This window comes from Gracilinanus agilis, chromosome 3, assembly GCF_016433145.1.
Source record: "Gracilinanus agilis isolate LMUSP501 chromosome 3, AgileGrace, whole genome shotgun sequence".
Lineage (NCBI taxonomy): Eukaryota > Metazoa > Chordata > Mammalia > Didelphimorphia > Didelphidae > Gracilinanus > Gracilinanus agilis.
Window position 1 is genome coordinate 417,015,133 of NC_058132.1, and position 21,392 is coordinate 417,036,524.

The 21,392-nt window shown below is 34.7% G+C and overlaps 1 protein-coding gene and 1 pseudogene across 2 annotated transcripts in view; one reads left to right on the top strand and one right to left on the bottom strand.

Annotated features, from left to right (window-relative positions):
* GABPA (GA binding protein transcription factor subunit alpha) overlaps positions 1–4,129 on the top strand; it is a 76,419-nt gene extending 72,290 nt beyond the window's left edge. For both annotated transcript variants that reach the window (XM_044670263.1, XM_044670264.1), the window contains one exon: positions 1,222–4,129. In XM_044670263.1, the coding sequence (XP_044526198.1) occupies positions 1,222–1,450 (229 nt within the window). In that variant the 3' untranslated portion in view covers positions 1,451–4,129. The remainder of the gene's footprint in view (positions 1–1,221) is intronic.
* Positions 4,130–16,409: 12,280 nt separating this feature from the next.
* On the bottom strand, positions 16,410–17,391 carry LOC123241655 (annotated as a pseudogene).
* Positions 17,392–21,392: the final 4,001 nt, after the last annotated feature.

Consider the following 21,392-nt stretch of genomic DNA (forward strand, 5'->3'; position numbering starts at 1 on the left):
GAGCTTTATCAGAAGTGGTCATCAGAGTTTTTTATATTGCTATATGAACTCCATAATCATTGTTCTTATAATCACAATGGCTTCAAATTGCTGCCCTCAAAATCCTGTAATTTTCCAGACATCTTTATACTTGTCAAGGGGGAAAATGTATTTGTATCATCTATTGCATAAGACACCGTTAAAGAATTTTAGCACAAATCCTTTAGACCATTATTATGAACCCTCAAGGGGTTGATGTAACATTAAATAGAAATTAATGATCATTAGGGATTTGGTGTTTAGAGAGACACCAAGAAAGGATTGTTAAGTCCATGGATAGCATCCTGTCTTGGGAAAGGAGTATTAGAACTCCTAGAAGTACCTGACATTGAAGCATGGGGGATATAGTCATGGACATAGGAAAGCCTCCACTGTATGACTATATTTTTAACCTATCTCTTAAAGGAATTGATACTTTCAAGAATGAGGCAGCACGAGGAAAAGAAAGACAGAGGACAAGATATATGACAATAATATCAGATTTAAAGCTGAAAAGGATCTTAGATACCTTTGAGTCCAACCTCTTCATCTTAACAGATGAAAAAACTAAAGCTGAAAGAAGTTGATTTGCCCAGATCACGTAGCTACCAAGTATCTGAGGCAAGATTCCAATTGGTTCTTCCCAAGTCCAAATCTACTGTGTTGCCTAACTGTCCCAAACGTTAAATGGGACAGATAATGAATAAGTAACTTGACACGAGAGTCAGTTACCCAATTGACAAGCATTTATTAAGCATTGACTACAAGCTGGGCACTATGCTAGACATTGGAAATATAAATTTTAAGGATGAAACAGACCCTATTCTCAAGTTACGTTCTAATAAAGGAGACAATATATACATATATTAATATTGTTGGGCTTTTGTTTGTTTTTTACAGAAGAGAAAATGAGGAAGCAATTTGATAATTCCTAGGAAATATTCTTTGCTTAGATTACAACCACATTTATAAAATCTGGGTTGTTTCTCTTTCCTTTCCCCCCCCCCCCCAAGAGTATTTTATTATAGCACTAAAGTCATCTTATAAGCACCTTATAAGCTTTTAAGAAACTAATTATAGTAAAAACTATGATAAATAACTTGAGGTAATCTGCTAGATTTCTGTTCTGTAAAATTATTAGAATGTGTCTATAATATTTATCCCTGGCATTGACCTAATGTGTTGGTATTTTTCTTTTTAAAGGTATTACTATGATGGAGATATGATCTGTAAAGTGCAAGGCAAAAGATTTGTGTACAAGTTTGTTTGTGATTTGAAGACTCTTATTGGATACAGTGCAGCAGAACTGAACCGTTTGGTTACAGAGTGCGAACAAAAGAAACTTGCAAAGATGCAGCTACATGGTATTGCACAGCCAGTCACAGCAGTTGCGTTAGCTACTGCTTCTCTGCAAACAGAAAAAGATAATTGAGCCCAGGACCTTAAAAGCATGAGGCCTTTTTGGATAGTTAAAACAAGCATTGCTCTTTGTAACAGAATCTGAAGCTTCTTTTATTCGTAGACAATACAATCTGATGCATGATTTTTTTACAGAGATTTCAGACTATTGTGAATTTGGATCTTTTTACTTTGAGCATATATTTCATTGTATGCATATGTATGTGTTAAGAGATTAACACAGTGTCTTCAGTGTGAAGGCTGTCCCGCTGTGGTTGGTAGTTGGATATCTGTCAGGAAAGTCGAATCTGGTCAGTATTAATTAACTCAAAAAAATTCATAGTAGCATCTAAAGAAGAAAAACTAAATGAAGAATCTACAGGAAACAGTCTATGTTATACTTTAATAATTTTGAGAAATGTGACTGTTTCCCCTCCCTGCTGTCTTAGATGTTTCTTCAATTAAAACTACAGAATGGAATTTCCACCACTAGTGCATGTATGCCTGTTAGTTTCATCTAATCAAACAACTGAAATGAGAGATGTTACAAAGAAGTTGAATAAATTACTAAACTTGCGGTATCAAGTCATTATGGCAATTTTTGTATTTGCAAGGAAAGTAAGAAGGTGACTAGCAGAAGATCAGTGCTGAAGAAAAAGATCCAGGTTTAAATCTGGCTTAAGTCAAGCCAACTATATGGGTTCATTGTATTATGTGTAGAATAAAATACATACATGAGACCAAGAATTTTAAATTATTTTGAGAGATGTAAATTCTAATAGACCAGCTATTAACCGAAATCCTTATGATCTGTTTTTCCTGTCAGAAGTTTAAAAGCCTAAAAAAGGTATACCTCAACCAGAAAATAGTTTTGTGTTTTATTACCCTACGGTGCTGGTTTCATTAAGCAGGGCAGCTTATATACTCATTATGCTTTTTTACCTGGATGAAATGAAGACTTCAAATCAGTCAGTAGTTCCTACCATACAGGAAAATAATATTTTACTTGCACATATACTTAAGAGAAGCTAAGAATTTTGCTTCTAAACTTTTGGACAGTCTAATATTTTTAAAAATGGAAATAGACTTTCATTTATGCTTCCTTTTCAATATCTTAAAATACTCTCCACATACTCTTTCCTCCATGTAAATAACCATTTTCCTTCCATAAATAAACTCTGGACAGAAATTTCATTATACCCTTTCTTTAAAACATTCCTTAAATCCAGAATTGAGAAACTGATAAATATCTTTTCAACCCTCCATGAAAGAAAGTTGACATCCCAGACATGATTTTTGATTCCTCACATTACTCTTAACCCTCTTCCTGTCCCTTTCCAAAGGAGTAGCTTCATAATGAAAGATACTAAATGTTATTGACCATTAATTGGGTAGAAGAGATCAAGATTCATAGGGAAGGTCAATTTCTTAACAGTTGATCCTGGAAACAGGGAAGAAATATCTTAAATATTTCTATCTTCTTCCTTAATAGTTTCTACTCCCAAGTTTAAAAATGCTTTACTCTAATAATTTAGCTTTTTTTTTTTTAACCTTACAATCTTTTTTAATGCCTAAAACACTTTATGTAGCTGAAGTCTAAGAACAATAAAACTTTAATTTCTATTTTACATGTCAGTTTGTTAAAGCCAGGTGGTATAGTGACATTTGCCATTTAAGTTATATAGTTATAAGGCTTTTCTCTCAAAGATTATAAAAGGAGTAGTATGCAATTATAAGTAACAGCAATAGCTTCAATTAACCAGTAAAAGTTCAAAGACAGTAATACTCTCCTTTTGTCACAGGAAGAAAAAAACAACAAATTACTTGTGGTTTTTCTAGTGGTAAAGTATTGTCTGGGGAAAGGGAGCATCTTTCCCCTATTTTAGATCCCATCTCTAACTTAAATACATGCGTTTTTGGTTTGGGGAAAAAGGACTGAAATCACATTACTGCTCTCTGACTAGGAACCACACTTGCCCACTATTTTTTTTCTCATGAGTATTCTCATTCCCAGAAGTATTTTTTTTTTCATATAATTTCATCAGTTTTCTGGATTGGTAGCCACCTTAATTTGCCTTATTCACCAATGATAGCAGACATATAGGCCAAAAAAAATTTCAAGCTAATTTGGGCTTCGGCTTTTCTGAAAGTACATGTTTTTGAAGCTAATAAACAAAGGTTTATTATGCAGTTTTGTTTTCAAATGCCCCTCCACAGGTAGCAGTTTATATCTTTGGCTAACTTGACTGAAACTGTAGCAAAGATCTGGAAAATCATAAGTTTTTTTTTTTACCAGACTAAGTTTATCATCACTAAATTAGAAATACTTCAGATACATATTTACTTTTGTGGCTTAAGCAATTATCCAAAATTCCTCCATTATTGAATAAGTATAATATTTCTTTGAAGGTTTATGTCACTCATTTATTTTTGGCAAGGTCTGTTGTTTTTCTACATTTGAGATTTATGCACTCTACCCCTTTAAAAAGGGCTAGTGCAACTTTAAAAATAGCACAAAACTTTTCAAATTTGTCACACTTGCAAATCTTTGATTAGGTAGGTCATTAGACCTAGAGGGTACACATATATTAAGATGTCAGTGATATTGTTCTGTTGCTACCAGGAAAAAAAATACCAATCTTTTGTAAAGGGAAGCAGGATTTTTTGAATATGTTTTTACTCTTTAAATAAAGACACTTATACTGTCATAGTAGCAATTATGTATTCGTGTTTTTTTAGTAATTTTAAATAAAACAATTCTTTTCTATTTTTACTCAAATATAAAAATATTTGTGCATAAAATGTCAAAATCATAAAATAAGAATAAAACTGTTGAACAATAAATGTGTCTGATGTTTGAGGGGTGTTTTTTTCCTAAATACAATAGTAGTTTCAAAATTTCTAAAAGTGAGTAAGAGGTAGAGAATATCAAACTCCTGCATCATATCTAAGCAATTAGCACTTGAATCTCATACTCAAGTACAAGAAAGGGCTGTAATTTTATTGGTATAAAACCTCATTCCACTAACAGAGAAAACTTTTAGTTGCCAATTCCTAAGAAATTACTTACTCGGCACAGGTATTAAATAAATTGCCTGTAGTCAAGTCTTTGAGAGGCCATCACACCTCCAATCTCAGCATTCTATCTGATCAACCTTATGTAAAAGCCTACTCAAATTTTATGTTAAATAACAAAAAAAACAAGCAGTGTCTTAAAACTATTTTTTAAAAGTTTATTTCTATAAAACCAAATTAAAAGACTACTCTTTTCTATGAATGCAAAGAGCTGTACTTTATTTTTTTAATAATCATAAAGAATGTTATGAACACTCAGTTGCTTCAGATGTAATAGTGATGATAGTACTTAAATTTTTTTGGATCTTAAACTTGTAAATTAGTGGTTGATAAGATGGCTGCCTGGTTCAACACTTTTTGATAAAACTTTATATAACCTTATTTGAAACTAGATCACATTTCAACTTTTAATTTCTGGTTTGTTTGTTTTTAATAATTGAGAAAGGGAAATGACTTTAAAGTGCTTACTTTCTATCCAAATGATGTAGGCAATACAGTGGGAAAATATCTATTATATTCAGAGTCATAGAACCTTGGTTTTATTCCTAGTTATATGACTTTGGGACAAGCTAATTAACCTCCCTAGGCCTCCGTTTCCTCATCTGTGAGGAGCTTAGACTAGTTGACTCCTGAGATCCGTTTTAGCTATCCAGATATCCTATACCTTGTTTTAATTTTGACAATTTCACATGATGGTAACTGGAGACTTTAGTTCAACTCCATTTCAGATGAGCAAACCTAAAGAGGTTAAATGATTTGTCAAACGAGTAGATCCAAATGATGACCCATGTCTCCTAATTCCTAATACCATCTTATTTTCTTGTCCAACACACTTTTTAAAAGCTCTTTTAGGATTAGAGTTGACCTATTGGTGTAAGAATAGGAAAACGTTGAGGTATTTTCACTCATCACAATTTGTGTCAATTTACTTCCGATTGTAAAAGTACTTGTTTTGTCTTCGCTATTTCCAAGTTAATCTACAAATAGAACCTACATTTAAACATGATTATACCCATAGTAAAACTTGCCTGGCTAATCAAAGAGACCTTGAATATTTTAACATGAATGAATAAATTTTCATGTCAACTGACTGGTTAAAAGAAATGAAATGTTAATATTGGTATCTAAAGATTTGTGTGTAATGTAAATAGATAGCAATTCCATTTGCTTGGGGATAATAAAAAAAATTAGACCCCTTTTCCAGGAGCTTATATTTGGAGCAACATCAGGGCCAGATACCAGAAAAGACTATCAGAGGTCCTAATTAAGCTGAGCTTTGAAGGGAGATAGTAGAAGTAAAAAGAATGCACTCTGGGCACAAGATCATTATATGCAAAGAACAAGTAGTTAACTGAACATGTAACATGGTTACATGATTCTTCTTTTAGAAATTGAACACATAAAACAGATTCCATGGTAATAAACCTCCAAAGGGAGGATGGAGACAGTTAGTGAAGGCTTTTAGATACCAATCAGAGGCATTTTGTCTTTTATCCTAGATAACAGCAGTCCCTGGAGCTTTTTGAGCAGGAATGGGAATGACTTCAGGTCTGGAAAAGTAGTAGTGATCTTGACAAATAATAATGTTAATGGGAGGAAGGAGGTTTTGGAGGAATGGTGAGTTCTGTTTTTGACCCTGAGTTTGAAATGTCTGCAAAAACCAGATGGAAATATTAAAATGGGTAGGACTGGAAATCAGGAGGGGGATGAGAGCTGACTTTGTTCATTTGGTAGTAATCATAGAGATAATCATGGAACCTATGGCATTTGTTGAACCCTGGAATATACCAACACAGAGGGACCAAGATAAGAATGATGAGTACAAAGAAGACAGGAATAAATCAGAGAGGAAATGGAAAATTAGAAGAAAGCAATAGGTTGTGAAAATGCAGAGAGGAGAAAATATCAAGGAAGATAATTATACTACAGGGAGACCAAGAAAGACTAATAAAATAACTATTCTTTCATTTAATTTTAAGAAATATTTATCCAGTGACTGTGATGTTCAGGGTACTGTAAGAAACAAAATGACAATCAGATAGCTGTAGATAGCTTCACACTAAGTGGGTATCACACAAAAATATTTATTTTACATGTTAACAGCAACCTAGTATAAAGAATACAGAAAAATAGGTAAGGAATTACAGTAGATATCCATGAAATTTCACAAAACAAATATAATTTAACTCATAAAGATCATCACCCTACCACAAGAGCATTACTCAATTTTTTTATAATGAATACAAGTGTATCTGACATACAGCAGTGATGCTCCTGAAATAAAATCTCTGTTAATACACTATTGGTAATTAAAGAAATTTTTAAAAATCACAATATTATAGTGCCAAACTGCCTTTTTTTTTTTTTTTTTTTTTAGAAAAATTTTCCATGGTTACATGATTCTTGTTTTTACTTTCCCCTTCACACCCTCCCCCCCATATTCAACGCACATTTCCACTGGTTTTAACATGTGTCATCTATCAAGACCTATTTCCATATTATTGATAGTTGCTTTGGTGTGGTCATTTCAAGTCTACATCCCCAACCATGTCCGCATCAGCCCATGTGTTCAAGCAGTTGTTTTTCTTCTGTTTCCACTCCTGTAGTTCTTCCTCTGAATGTGGGTAGCGTTCTTTTCCATAAATCCCTCAGAATTGTCCTGGGTCATTGCATTGCTGCCAGTACAAAAGTCCATTACATTCGATTTTACCATAGTGTATCAATCTCTGTATACAATGTTCTTCTGGCTCTGCTCCTTTCACTCTGCATCAATTTCTGGAGGTCTTTCCAATTCACATGGAATTCCTCTAGTTTATTATCCCTTTGAGCACAATAGTATTCCGTCACCAAAAGATACCACAATTTGTTCAAACATTCCCCAATTGAAGGGCATACCCTCGTTTTCCAGTTTTTTTGCCACCACAAAAAGCACAGCTATATATATTTTCTTACAAGTCTCTTTATCTATGATCTCTTTGGGGTACAAATCCAGCATTGGTATGGCTAGATCAAAGGGCAGGCACTCTTTTACCGCTCTTTGGGCATAGTTCCAAATTGCCATCCAGAATGGATGGATCTGTTTACAACACCACCATCAATACATTAATGTCCCAATTTTGCCACATCCCCTCCAACATTCATTACTTTTCCCTGCTATCATTTTAGTGAATCTGCTAAGTGTTGAGGAGGTACCTCATAGTTTTTTTGATTTGCATTTCTCTAATTATTAGAGATTTAGAACACTTACTGTTTTGTGGGTAATTTTGAGGAAAGGTGTGGTATAAGGAAATTTGAAAGGAGGATGTTGGAGACTTGCTAAGTGGATAATCTCGGTTACAGGTAGGCTGGGATTAAAGGAGATTCAGGGTATAATAGGACTGAAGTCAGGAGTATAACACAAAAGGGAAACAGAGATCTTCAGGGAGAAGAGAAATTAAACTAAACAGACAAACACAGCAGGCTTACAGACTGGGACTTAGACTCAAACACAAGCTGAGGGAAATAGACTAGACTGAAATTAACAAACAGGCTTTAGTTAATTTCACAGAAAGGGACTTGTTTTGAAGTAACACCTTCCTTCAAGATGGATGCCCCAGTTTCCCTCTAAGCCCAGAGTATGTTGTTTCTTTCCCTCTTCTTCCCTCTTGATAACTAACAGACAAATTATACTAATAGGGCTGTTGAAACAAAAGGGTTTATTTTCTTTGAAAGGATGTTTGTTAGGAAGGTGGATCAAAGGAAAGCCTTATCAGTTGTCTCAGGAACCTCAGGTGGGGGAAGGGAAGCAAAGATGGAGTCTGAGTAAGGACCTGCCTTTAAACTCAGCTTTACAAAGTGCTATTGCTATCTAAAGGGAATAAATGATGACTGACTAACTATAACTAATGCTGTCAATTAGGTAACCCTTCACAGATTTAACTCCTCTCTAATTACTCTCCTTATTAACTCCACAGACGTATAAGGTAAGGGAGGGAAGGCAGGGATGGTATTAGGAAAGGAAGATATAAAGGGTTTATCTAAAATAATAATTTCTTAAGTAAATATGTCAAAGCTAGGCTAAATTTCAATATTAAAACTAGGTAATCAAGGCAGCTCGGCTTACTGACAACCTCCCTCCACAGAAGATCCAACCAACTGTCCTTTTCCTCAAGATTCCAAACCCCTAACAGCTTTTGGAACTCAGCCAAAGCTAGAAAAAACTATATCACTCCAATTCTGTATACTACATTTCTCATGTGCTTATTGATAGTTTTGATTTCTTTATCTGAAAATTGCCTATTCATGTCCCTTGACCATTTATCAATTGGGAAATGGCTTGATTTTTTATACAATTGATTTAGCTCCTTGTATATTTGAGTAATTAGACCTCTGTCAGAGTTTTTTTGTTATAAAGATTTTTTCCCAGTTTGTTGTTTCCCTTCTGATTTTGACTACATTGTTTTTGTTTGTATAAAGCTTTTTAATTTAGTATGATCAAAATTATTTATTTTACATTTTATAATTTTTTCTAACTCTTGCTTGGTTTTAAAATCTTTCCTTTCCCAGAGATCTGACAAGTATACTATTCTGTGTTCACTTAATTTACTTATAGTTTCCTTCTTTATATTCATAGTCTTTCACCCATTCTGAATTTATCTTGGTGTGGGGTGAGATGTTGATCTAAACCTAATCTCTCCCATATTGTTTTCCAATTTTCCCAACAGTTTTTGTCAAATAGTGGATTTTTCCCCCAAAAGTTGGGCTCTTTGGGTTTATCATACACTGTCTTGCTGACATCACTTACCCCAAGTCTATTCCACTGATCCTCCCTTCTGTCTCTTAGCCAGTACCATACAGTTTTGAAGATCACTGCTTTATAGTGTAGTTTAATATCTGGTACTGCTAGGCCACCTTCCTTCAGATTTTTTTTCATTATTTCCCTTCATATTTTTGATTTTTTGTTCTTCCAAATGAACTTTGTTATAGTTTTTTCTAATTCAGTAAAAAAGTTTTTTGGTAGTTTGATAGATATGGCACTAAATAAGTAAATTAATTTGGGTAGAATGGTCATTTTTATTATGTTAGCTCGTCCTACCCATAAGCAATTATTGTTTTTCCAATTGTTTAGATCTAGTTTTAATTGTTTGGAAAGTGTTTTGTAGTTGTGTTCATATAATTCCTCTGTTTGTTTTGGTAGATAGATTCCTAAGTATTTTATATTGTCTAGGGTGATTTTAAATGTTGTTTCTCTTTCTACCTCTTGCTGCTGGGATGTGTTCGAAATATATAGAAATGGGGGGCAGCTGGGTAGCTTAGTGGATTGAGAGTCAGGCCTAGAGACGGGAGGTCCTAGGTTCAAATTTGGCCTCAGCCACTTCCTAGCTGTGTGACCCTGGGCAAGTCACTTGACCCCCATTGCCTACCCTTACCACTCTTCTGCCTTGGAGCCAATACACAGTATTGACTCCAAGACGGAAGGTAAGGGTTTAAAAAAAAAAAAGAAATATATAGAAATGCTGATGATTTATGTGCATTTATTTTGAATCCTGCAACTTTGCTAAAGTTGTTGATTATTTCTACTAGCTTTTTAGTCGATTCTCTAGGATTTTTTAAGTAGACCATTATATCATCTGCAAAGAGTGATAGCTTAGTCTCCTCATTGCCTATTTTGATACCTTCAATTTCTTTTTCTTCTCTAATTGCTACTGCTAGTATTTCTACTACAATGTTAAATAATAGAGGTGATAGTGAGCATCGTTGTTTCACACCTGATCTTATTGGGAAGGCTTCTAATTTATCCCCATTGCATATGATGCTTGTTGATGGTTTTAGATATATACTGTTTATTATTTTTAGGAAAGGTCCTTCTATTCCTATACTTTCTAGTGTTTTCAATAGGAATGGATGTTGTATTTTGTCAAAGGCTTTTTCAGCATCTATTGAGATAATCATGTGGATTTTGTTGGTTTACTTGTTGATATGGTCAATTATGTGAATGGTTTTTCTTATGTTGAACCATCCTTGCATTCCTGATATAAATCCCACCTGATCATAATGAATAACCCTCATGATCACCTGCTGTAGTCTTTATGCTAATATTCTGTTTAAGATTTTTGCATCTATGTTCATTAAGGAGATTGGTCTGTAGTTTTCTTTCTCCGTTTTTGATCTACCTGGCTTTGGGATCAGTACCATATTTGTATCATAAAAGGAGTTTGGTAGAACTCCTTCTTTGCTTATTATGTCAAATAGTTTGTATAGTATTGGAATTAGTTGTTCTTTGAAAGTTTGATAGAATTCACTTGTGAATCCATCTGGTCCTGGGGATTTTTTCTTAGGAAATTCTTTGATTGCTTGTTCAATTTCTTTTTCTGATATGGGATTATTTAAGTATTCAATTTCCTCTACTGTTAATCTAGGCAATTCATATATTTGTAAATATTCATCCATCTCACCTAGATTTTTATTGCCATATAATTGGATAAAATAGTTTTTAATGATTACCTTGATTTCCTCTTCTTTAGAGGTGAGGTCTCCCTTTTCATCTTTGATACTGATGATTTGGTTTTCTTCTTTCCTTTTTTTAATTAGATTGACCAGTACTTTGCCAATTTTGTTTGTTTTTTCAAAGTACCAGCTTCTCATCTTATTTATTAATTCAATAGTTCTTTTACTTTCCATTTTATTGATTTCTCCTTTAATTTTTATAATCTCTAATATGGTCATTAGCTGGGGATTTTTAATTTTTCCCTTTCTAGTTTTTTAATTTGTGTGCCCAGTTCTCTGATCTTTGCCCTCTCTAATTTATTAATACATGCACTCAAGGATATACATTTCCCCCTGAGTACTGCCTTAGCTGTATCCCACAGAGTTTGGTAGGATGTCTCATCATTGTCACTCTCTTCAATGAAGTTATTGATTGTTTCTATGATTTCTTCTTTAACTGGTTTTGGAGAATCATATTATTTAATTTGCAATTAGCTTTTGATTTGCCTGTCCATGTGCCCTTACTAATTATTATTTTATTGCACTATAATCTGAGGTTACATTTATTATTTCTGCTCTTTTGCATTTGTTTGCCATGTTTCTATGCCCAATTACATGGTCAATCTTTGTGAATATGCCATGTGCAGCTGAAAAGAAAGTGTATTCCTTTTTGTCCCTATTTATTTTTCTCCACATATTTATTAAATTAATTTTTCTAGAATTTCGTTCACCTCTCTTACCTCTTTCTTATTCATTTTTTGGTTTGATTTATCTAGATCTGAAAGAGGAATATTTAGATCTCCCACTAGTATAGTTTTACTATTTCCTTCTTGAGCTCTGCCAGTTTCTCCTTTAGGAATTTGGATGCTATACCATTTGGTGCATACATGTTGAGTACTGTTATTTCCTCATTGTCTATACTGCCTTTTATCAGTATGTAATTACCTTCCCTGTCTCTTTTCATCATATCTATTTTTACTTTGGCTTTGTCAAAAATCATGATCGCCACTCCTGCCTTCTTTTTCTCATTTGAAGCCCAAAAGATTTTGCTGCAACCCTTCACCTTAAACCTGTGTATGTCCACCCGACCCATATGTGTTTCTTGTAGACAACATATGGTAGGATTTTGATTTCTCATTCACTCTGCTATTTGCTTCCATTTTATGGGTGAGTTCATCCCATTCACATTTAGAGTTATAATTATCAGTTGTGTATTAGCCAACATTTTGGTACCCTCTCCTAGTTATACCCCTTCTTCTTATGCTATTTCCTTTTAAACCAGTGGTTTGTTTTAGACCAGTCCCCCTTGTCCCCTCCCTTGATTTACTTCCCTTTCCACCCACTCCCTTATTATTCCTCTCTTTTTATTTTTTAAGGCCTAATGAATTCCCACTCCCCTCTCCTCCCTTCCCTTTTTTGACCTCCCAACTCCCCTGCTCCCCTTGGTTAATCCCTTCTGACTTTCTCAGTAGGGTTAGATAGAATTCTATATCCTAATGGATATAGCCACTCTTCCCTCTCAGAGTTAATTCTGCTGAGAGTAAGGTTTAAATATTACCTCTTAATGCTCTCTTCCTCTCCTTCTTATAATAGTATTCATCCTCTCCCCTTCCCATGCCATCTTTGTGTGTAAGAGAATATCCTATTTTTCTTATTCATTCAAGTTTCTCTTGGTGCCATCTACTATTTTCCCCCATCTCATCTTAGACCATTTAGTGCTCCACCTATGAATAATTCTTCTAATTATTATAATAGTGAATACAGTTTTTGAAAATTACACATAACATTTCTCCATATTCGAATATAAATAATTGATCTTATTAAAGCCCTTAAAGAGACAAATTTAAAAATAAGAGTTTTCTTTCTTTCCCCTTTGTTTCTTATTTACCTTTTCATGTTTCTCTTGGTTTTTGTCATTGGATATAGAACTTTCCATTTAGTCCTGGTCTTTTCTGTGCAAATACTTGGAAATCTTCTATCTTTTTGAATGCCCATACTTTCCCCTGGAAGTATATATTCAGTTTTGATGGGTAGGTGATCCTTGGTTGTAAACCCAGTTCTCTTGCCTTTCTGAATATCATATTCCAAGTCTTGCGGTCTCTTAGTGTGGAGGCTGCCAGATCCTGTGTGATCCTGATTGGTACTCCTTAATATCTGAATTGTCTCTTTCTGGCTTCTTGTAAAATTTTTTCTTTTTCTTTGAAGCACTTGAATTTGGCTATTATATTTCTGGGGGTTGTCTTTTCAGGGTTTAGTGTAGAGGGTGACCTATGGATCCTTTCAATGTCTATATTGCCCTCTTGTTGTAGAATTTCAAGGCAATTTTGCTGAATAGTTTCTTTTAGTATGGAGTCCAAATTTCTATTAATTTCTGCTTTTTCAGGAAGAGCAATGATTCTCAAATTGTCTCTTCTAGATCTGTTTTCTTGATCTATCAATTTCTCAGTGAGATATTTCATGTTTCCTTCTATTTTATCAGGCTTTTGACTTTGCTTTATTTGTTCTTGCTGTCTTGAGAGATGATTGGCTTCTACTTGCCCAATTCTGGTCTTTAGAGACTGGTTTTCTGTTATAATCTTATGCTTTTCCTTTTTGCTTTGGTCTATCCTGTTTTCCAACTGTTTAATTTTGGTTTCCAATTTGCTTGCCATTTTGTTTGATTTGGGGGCATCTTTTTCCAATTGGGAGTTTCTGTCTTTTAACCTGTTAATTTCCTTTTGAGCTATGTCCCACTTCTCTCACCAAATCTCTTTTATCTTTCTCATGATCTCAGATTTGACCTCTTCAAGAGCTTGTGACCAATTTTCATTTTTTTGGTAAGGTTTGGATATGAATACTTGTTTGTTCTCCTCTGCTGTTTGTTCTGTTGTCTGGATTTTTTCTGTGTAAAAGTTGTCGAATGTTAAAGATTTCTTCTTGATTTTTCTCTTTTGGGGTTCTTGTGACTGTCTGGCCATTATTATTATTTCTTTATCAGTCAGAAGACTGGGTGAGGCAGACAGGCTCTCTGCCTATGGAGCTGTGGAGCAGTTTTCACCTGAGTCACTGCGCCCTGTGTTCTCTCAGCTTTGTCCTCATGCCCAGAGTCAGTCTGCACTCTTTAAGCTCCTGAGGTCTCAAGTCTAGTTGTTCTCAGGGTCAAGCCTCCTGATGGTCCCCTTGCTTGCTCCTTTGCCTGAAGCTCCTTTAACAGTCTTCGAGAGCTGCTTCCACAGTCTGCACTGGGTCCCCACCCAAGGTCCACGCCTGAGCTCAGAATCAGCTTCAGTGACTGGGACTGTGCATTCTTTAGCTGCTTGGAGTCTTAAGTCTTGCTGCTCTCCGGAGCAGGCCCTGGTGATCCCAGGTAGCTGCCAAGAACTTAATGAATGCCTCAAACTTGCTCTAACTCTTGTGCCCTGGCTTTGGCACTGTAGGTGGTGTGGGGGGGTAGGGGGTTGCTCAGCTCGCGTTTTTGTGAGAGCTACTTCACCCCCTTATAGCATGGAAATGCCCCAATCCTATGTACCTTCAATGATGTTCCCTGTTGTGGGGTCCCTTTGTTCGTCTGGATTTGTTTTTATGTCCTCTTGAGGAGTCCTGTATGTGTGGATTAGGAGAGGTTAAGCAGCTGCTTTTCACTCTGCCACCATCTTAACCCAGAAGCCTGCCAAACTGTCTTCTAATCTTCTCTGTCATGAATTCAGATTTTCACTTGGTAGAGGAATTTTGAGGAAATGAGATGTAATATAGAATCTCTTTAAAGACAAGAAAACATGCCAAATATGTGTCTGTTCATATGTAATATGTACATATATATGCATACACAAATTTAGTAAGTCCAAAATGCTGTATAATAACAATATGCCTAGCCAATATACTTTCAAGCACACAGTATATCACGTCCTGCTCTCCCAATATGAAAACATGCACACCAACACAAACTTTCAAGAAATTAGGCATTTAGTATATGATACAACATATTTAAGAAAACCAAGTATTTGATACCAAGGAAGAATTGAATATTAATTTGTTACTAAAAAGTCTCACTAAAAAGCCCTAAACACTCCTTTTTCTTCCAAAGGTCAGTGGTTCATGGCTAATAATGTTGAAGCCTTTTTCATACAAATTTGGGTGTATGGATTTTTTTCATGAATGAAATGTAAGAACTGAACATTTGCTTATGCTCCTGCAAATAGGGAGTTTTCTTTGAGAAAGCATATTCTTTATATTCTACTAGATGACTACTAGGAGTAAGTACAATAGAAACTTCTTTGTCCTGCCTATAATCCCTTAAGCTTTTTTTTTTTTTTTCCATAGGAGGATCTGAAATATCTTTTGGAACATACTGCATGTACTTTTCCACAAACAAATTGTTACACAGCACAGATTCCATTTCTGAGACAATTTTTAAATATATTGACTGCAATATTTCTTTTGACTAAAATTTGTTATCAATCAGTCCTCTTGCTTATAAAGATGCCCATGCTTTTTGTTTAATAACACTATGTTCCCACTCATTAATTACACTTGATGTTACAAGACAGGATAAGAAGTATACTACTCAAATGCTGAACCAAAGCCATTCTGTTGACTGGGAAAAAACATAGAACTATTAAATAGTCAGTAAAACCACTCTTTAATTAAGGAAAGAGGTACAGGGCTCAGTTATGAGTTAGGCCTCTACACAGAGCTGTGTGCCATACAGCTTAAACACAGGATTAAACTCTGGATGCTCTGGACCCTTACCCCTGAGAATGTCACTGTGCTAGATGAAGACTCTAGGAAGCCATTGAAGTTGGAAAGCTTAAATACCTTTCTAGGGAAACTTGGGGACTAAGAACCAGAGAGATAGTTGATTAACTTTACAATGGTAACAAAGGAAAATGAGGAGTTCCAGATAGGAACAACAATGGACACAAAAAGGGAAAGATCCAGCCAAGGGCAAGGCCACCTTGGTAAAGGACTCTGGCATAAGGGGAGAAAACATTGGGATAAAAGAGATACTTAACATCTGATGGGGTTAACCCTACCCACCTAAACTCCAATTAGGCCTATTGTTAGTTTGAGACTAGTGACTTTCCCTCAGGGAAGAACCATCACTCACAAGGTCAAACCCAGGACTTTCACTTTTGAGCTAACTAAATGGGAGGTGGGGGCGGGGTCATCAAATCTTTCCAGACTACAAGTTTGGGGGCTTCCAGGTTGACAATTCTATTCTTCCAAATTACATCATCTGATGCCACTTGTTCAATTTATCTTTAAACATTAAGTAGATCCTGAATGACTTTTGCATTGATATAACCTCATTGACTGTTTTATAATTCTCTTCAGTTGTTAAGATTAAGTTGTTAAGATTTTACTCTTATGGGGCAGCTCTGTAGCTCAATGGATTGAGAGCTAGGCCTAGAGATGGGAGGTCCTAGATTCAAATCTGATCTCAGACACTTCCTAACTGTGTGACCCTGGGCAAGTCACTTAACCCCCATTGCCTTAAAAAAAAGAAAAAAAAAAAGATTTTACTCTTACTAGATTTTAGCTATAGGATTTATCTCTTATTAGACTTCTACAGAATTCTACTTCTGAATCACTGGAGTTTCCACCATGACTGTATCTTCTGACATTTTCTCAAGTTCCAAAATGAATATTTGGTAGATCAGCCTTTTTGTCCCTGCAACATCTGAAGTTAACAATAGCTTTTTAAGGATTAATGGGCACCTAGCTTGAACTTGATTAATAAAACTAACTCCTTCATTCATATTAAGTACCCATACCTTGGGAACCATACGACTTGTTCTACCCAATGATCATCTCCTGATTTCTAGTATCTTGGTCTGCCAGCACAGCAAAAGCATTTGACATTATCATTTTGACCCATGGAATAAAAGCCAGTACCTGTAGGCAGCTCTGGATGAACTAAAATCTGAGATTGTTCAGGTCAAAATGTTTAAACATGAGTTGCATGGGTATGCATGCTCAGATTGAGGATATGGAACTTGGATGCTTCTTGGATTTGCTTTTCTAAGAAAGGACAGTTAAGAAAATGTCTTGATTCCCAATTAGTTTCCCACCACAGGTAAAGCATTTTACCTTGTCTCCAGGTCTTAAAAGATTTAATGGTGACAAAAATACCATGTCTGATAAGTATGAATTCTGGCATCTTTAGTACTTATTGAATAATACTGGGGATGGGGGGAGAAAAAGGGTGCAAGTCTTCAGCTGCCCTGGAAGACACTGGTTCCAGTAGAAACGTGGAATAGCAATTATTTTTCAGTGATTGTTCTATTCAATGAAGAAAAATATGTAGGCTGAGAAGAAGATCCCAGATTATTAACTGAAATCAGATTGTAAGTAAAGGCACATATACCGTTTCTTGTTGTCAATAGCACTGTCTCCTCTTTTCCATTTATCCAGCATTAAGTCACAACAGAAATATTTAGAATATATAGACTGCATATATGTATGTATATATGTGTAAACTATAGAATTCCTGTGTCAAATCATATTTTATTTCATGTGCATCACTGTTCATCAAATATGATAACAACACATTTTTAATTAAGTACTTTGGGAATAAAATGAGACAAGTTTTTCTCTAGGAAGTAGTTTTGTTGGGGTGGGGGTTAGAATATTATTTAGGTATTTGGATAAAAATATACAAGTGAATTTCTTCTTCCATTTTTTTGCACTAACTCAATAGGTTTTGTGTGTTGTTGAATTTCCAGTATTAGAATTACATTGAGTCACTATAAGAAGTAGAGTAATTCTCCCACATCATCTGAATGTCATCTGGTAATATACTTTATATATAATTAACCCAGACCTTTCAGGTGCTATTTATCCACATTTATGTTCATATAAATATTTGTACGTATGTATGTTTCCATTTCACAAACCTTAAGAAGATCCTATTTAATGCACTTATTTTCCAATTTACAAAGAAATAAAAATTTCTTAAACACTTAAAATCAACTTTATGGTGCTAGAAAATATTTAAAATTATATTGTTAATTGAGAAGACCATGCTTGAAAAGTTGATGACATACTTTACAATCTAGTATTCATTTAACTTTAAAAGTACAATATGAGCTAGTTGAAATAATTAATAACTTCAGGGAAGTTGAAGGATATAAAATAAACCTACTGTAGCTGCCAGCAGCCACAAATTAATAAATTCGTGGGTGAACACTCAGAAGGGAGGTTGAAGACTGAGGGAGAATGGGTGATGAGGGAAAAGGATAGGGGAAACAATAAAGGAAGAAAGACTCAGAGCTCAAGTATTCAACAACCTGGGCTCCAGCATTCCTGCTCCTTTGATGGTGGTAAGAGAGGAGACACAATAAAGACTCAGATACAAGAGGATAGTAGAAAAAGAGTAGGCCTTACAGGGAGTAAGTTTTAGGTGGAATTGAGCTCTAATGGTGAAGAGCTTGGTGGTCAAGAGCTTTGGTAGAATAGAATCTCCTCGTGTTCAGGCATACTCATTTTTATTGGGGTTACAAAAAGAAAGGGGTAGAGGGATAAAGGTGGTCTGACAAGTTAGGTAATCATCTCAAGATGCAAACTGCCAGATCCTAAAACAATAGATGTAACTAACCCCCAAAATCAAGAGTACATATGGCCTAAGGCCATATGTTTGTTAGATACAGATGTAAACTGATTGTTCCAGGAGTCTGAGATATCCAGTCTTGGACTGGGGCACAATTAGACAAGGTTAAGTAGGAGCCAAGAGCATAGAACTTAGCTTGGTAAAAATGAGCACCTAGCTCATAAGCCTGGTTTTTGAGTACCCCTAAAATATAACGAAGGTTCATACATGCCTGGACTCCTACACCTACATAAATCCTTAGAAATTTTATGTAGTACCAACAAAGTCCAGCAGCAAGAGATAGAAAGAGAAATTCCATTTAAAATAACTCTAGACAATATAAAATACCTATTAATCTATTTGCCAGATATCACAGGAAATTGTATGAACACAATTCCAAAAATTTTTCACAAAAATAAAGTCAGATCTAAACAACTGAGAAAATATTTATTGCTCATGAGTAGGCTGAGCTAATAAAATAGAATGACAATTCTACCTAAATTAATTTACTTATTCAGTACCATACCAATCTAGCTGCCAAAAATTATTTTATAGAACTAGAAAAAAATAACAAAGTTCATCTGGAAAAACAAAAGGTCAAGACTATCAAAAGAAGTACCAGATCTTAAACAGTACTATAAAGCAATAATCATTAGAACAGTCTAGAACTGGCTAAGAAATAGAATGGTGGATCATTGGTGGTATAGATTACATATATAATATACAGAGATAAATGACCACCAGAGCAACCTAGTATTTAATAAACCTAAAGAGCCCAGATTTTGGGATAAGAGCTCAATTTTTGACAGAAACTGCTATGAAAACTGAAAAAAAATATGGCAGAAACTAGGTATAGACCAATATTGAACAGCGTATACCAAGACAAAGTCAAAATGGGTACATGATTTAGATATAACAAGTGATTCCATAAGTAAATTATGGGAACATAGAATAACTTACCTGGAATATCTATGGAGAAGGAAAGGATTTATGACCATACAAGAAACAGAAAGGAATTGTAAAATGAATAATTTGATGTATTAAATTAAAAGGCTTTTGTACAAACAAAACCAATGTAAACCAAGATTAGGAACAAAATCACAAACTGGGAAAAATTTTTATAACAAATTTCTCTGATAAAGTTCTAATTTCACAAATTCATGGAGAACTAAGTCAAATTTACAAGAATACAAATCATTCCCAGTTGACAACTCATCAAAGGATATGAACAAGCAATTTTCAGATGAGGAAATCAAAGCCATCAATAATCATATGAAAAAATGTTCTAAGTCACTTGTGATTAGAGAAATGCAAATCAAAACACCTCTTAGCTTTGTAATAATATATTTGACAGCCACACCCATCAGATTGGCTAATATAGTGGTAAAGGAGAATGATAAATTTTGGGGAAATGTGGCAAAATTGAAAGACTAATGCATTGTTGGAGGAGTTGTGAATTGATCTAACTATTCTGGAGGAACTAGCCCAAAAGGCTATAAAACTATGTATACCATTTGATCCTGTAATGCCATTATTGAGTTCTGTATCCCAAAGAGATCATAAAAAAAGGGAAAGGACCTACTTGTGGAAAAAAAATTATAGCAGCTCTTTTTGTGTTGACAAAGAATTAGAAATTGAGGGGATGTCCATCCATCAATTAGGGAATGGCTGAACAAATTGTGGTATATGTTGATAATGGAATACTATTATACTATAAGAAATGACAAGCAGCATGACTTCAAAAAAAATCTGGAAAGATCTACATGAACTGAGGCAGAGCAAAAAAAAAAAAAAAAAAAGAACCATGAGAACATTGTATACAGTAATAGCAATATTGGATAATTATTATCTGTGAAATCTTGGCTACACTCAGCAATACAAGAAATCCAGGACAATTTGGAAGGATTGATGACAAAGAATGCTATCCACTTCCAGAGAAAGAACTGTTGGAGTTGGATACAGATCAAAGCATACTATTATTTTTCACATTACTTGTTTTGATTTTATATGAGTATTCTCTTACAACAATGATTTTTCCTGAAGATAGACCTCTATCTACTTATGTTTGATTGAACTTTTGTGATAGTGATAGGTTTAAGATAATTAATTTATTGTGATTCTAAAGTGGTTAGTATAATTCCATTATAATCTTAAATACAATTAGTAGAATTCATGATTTTTATAAGGATTTCTAACTAAAGCATAAAACTGCTTCTGGAAGATAGACCCCAACTCATATTTGATTGAATTTTAGTGATAGTGATAGGTTTAAGATAATTACTATTGTGATTCTAAAGTGATTAGTATAATTCCATTATAATCTTAATGATAATTAGTAGAATTCATGATTTTTATAAGGATTCTAACTAAAGTATAAAACTGATTCTAAGGGCACTTTCAACCCCTCCCTAAGCTGGCACTTCCCTTCTATCATGAGATGCTGACCATCTGAGTTTAATGTCCCAATGTGCTGCATCATGTCCAGATATAGTGCAAGTATGCACACCCTTCCCTATTTGGAAATAATCATCCTCTCCCCAGATCAGATGAGCCTAAGGTAATGGTCATCAGTATTTCTTAATAAGGGTACTGTCTTGTGATTTGATCTTAAGACTAATATGGGTTTTCCTAAATGAACTAATCAATCAGCTTTGTAGTTGGGTAACAATTTCTAAAAAAGATCTACATGATGCTGTTGTGTCTTATGATATAAGTCATAATCCTTGTTTGGAAATATTCACTTTGTTACTGTCCAGGTCTCTGTTGCCTGGCTTTGTCTCTTGCTGGGGTCCAACTATGTAACATGTGTGAGATTCCAGGTTTATTGGGAGATTTGGCCCTCTTCCAATAAACTCTAAAATTCTACTTT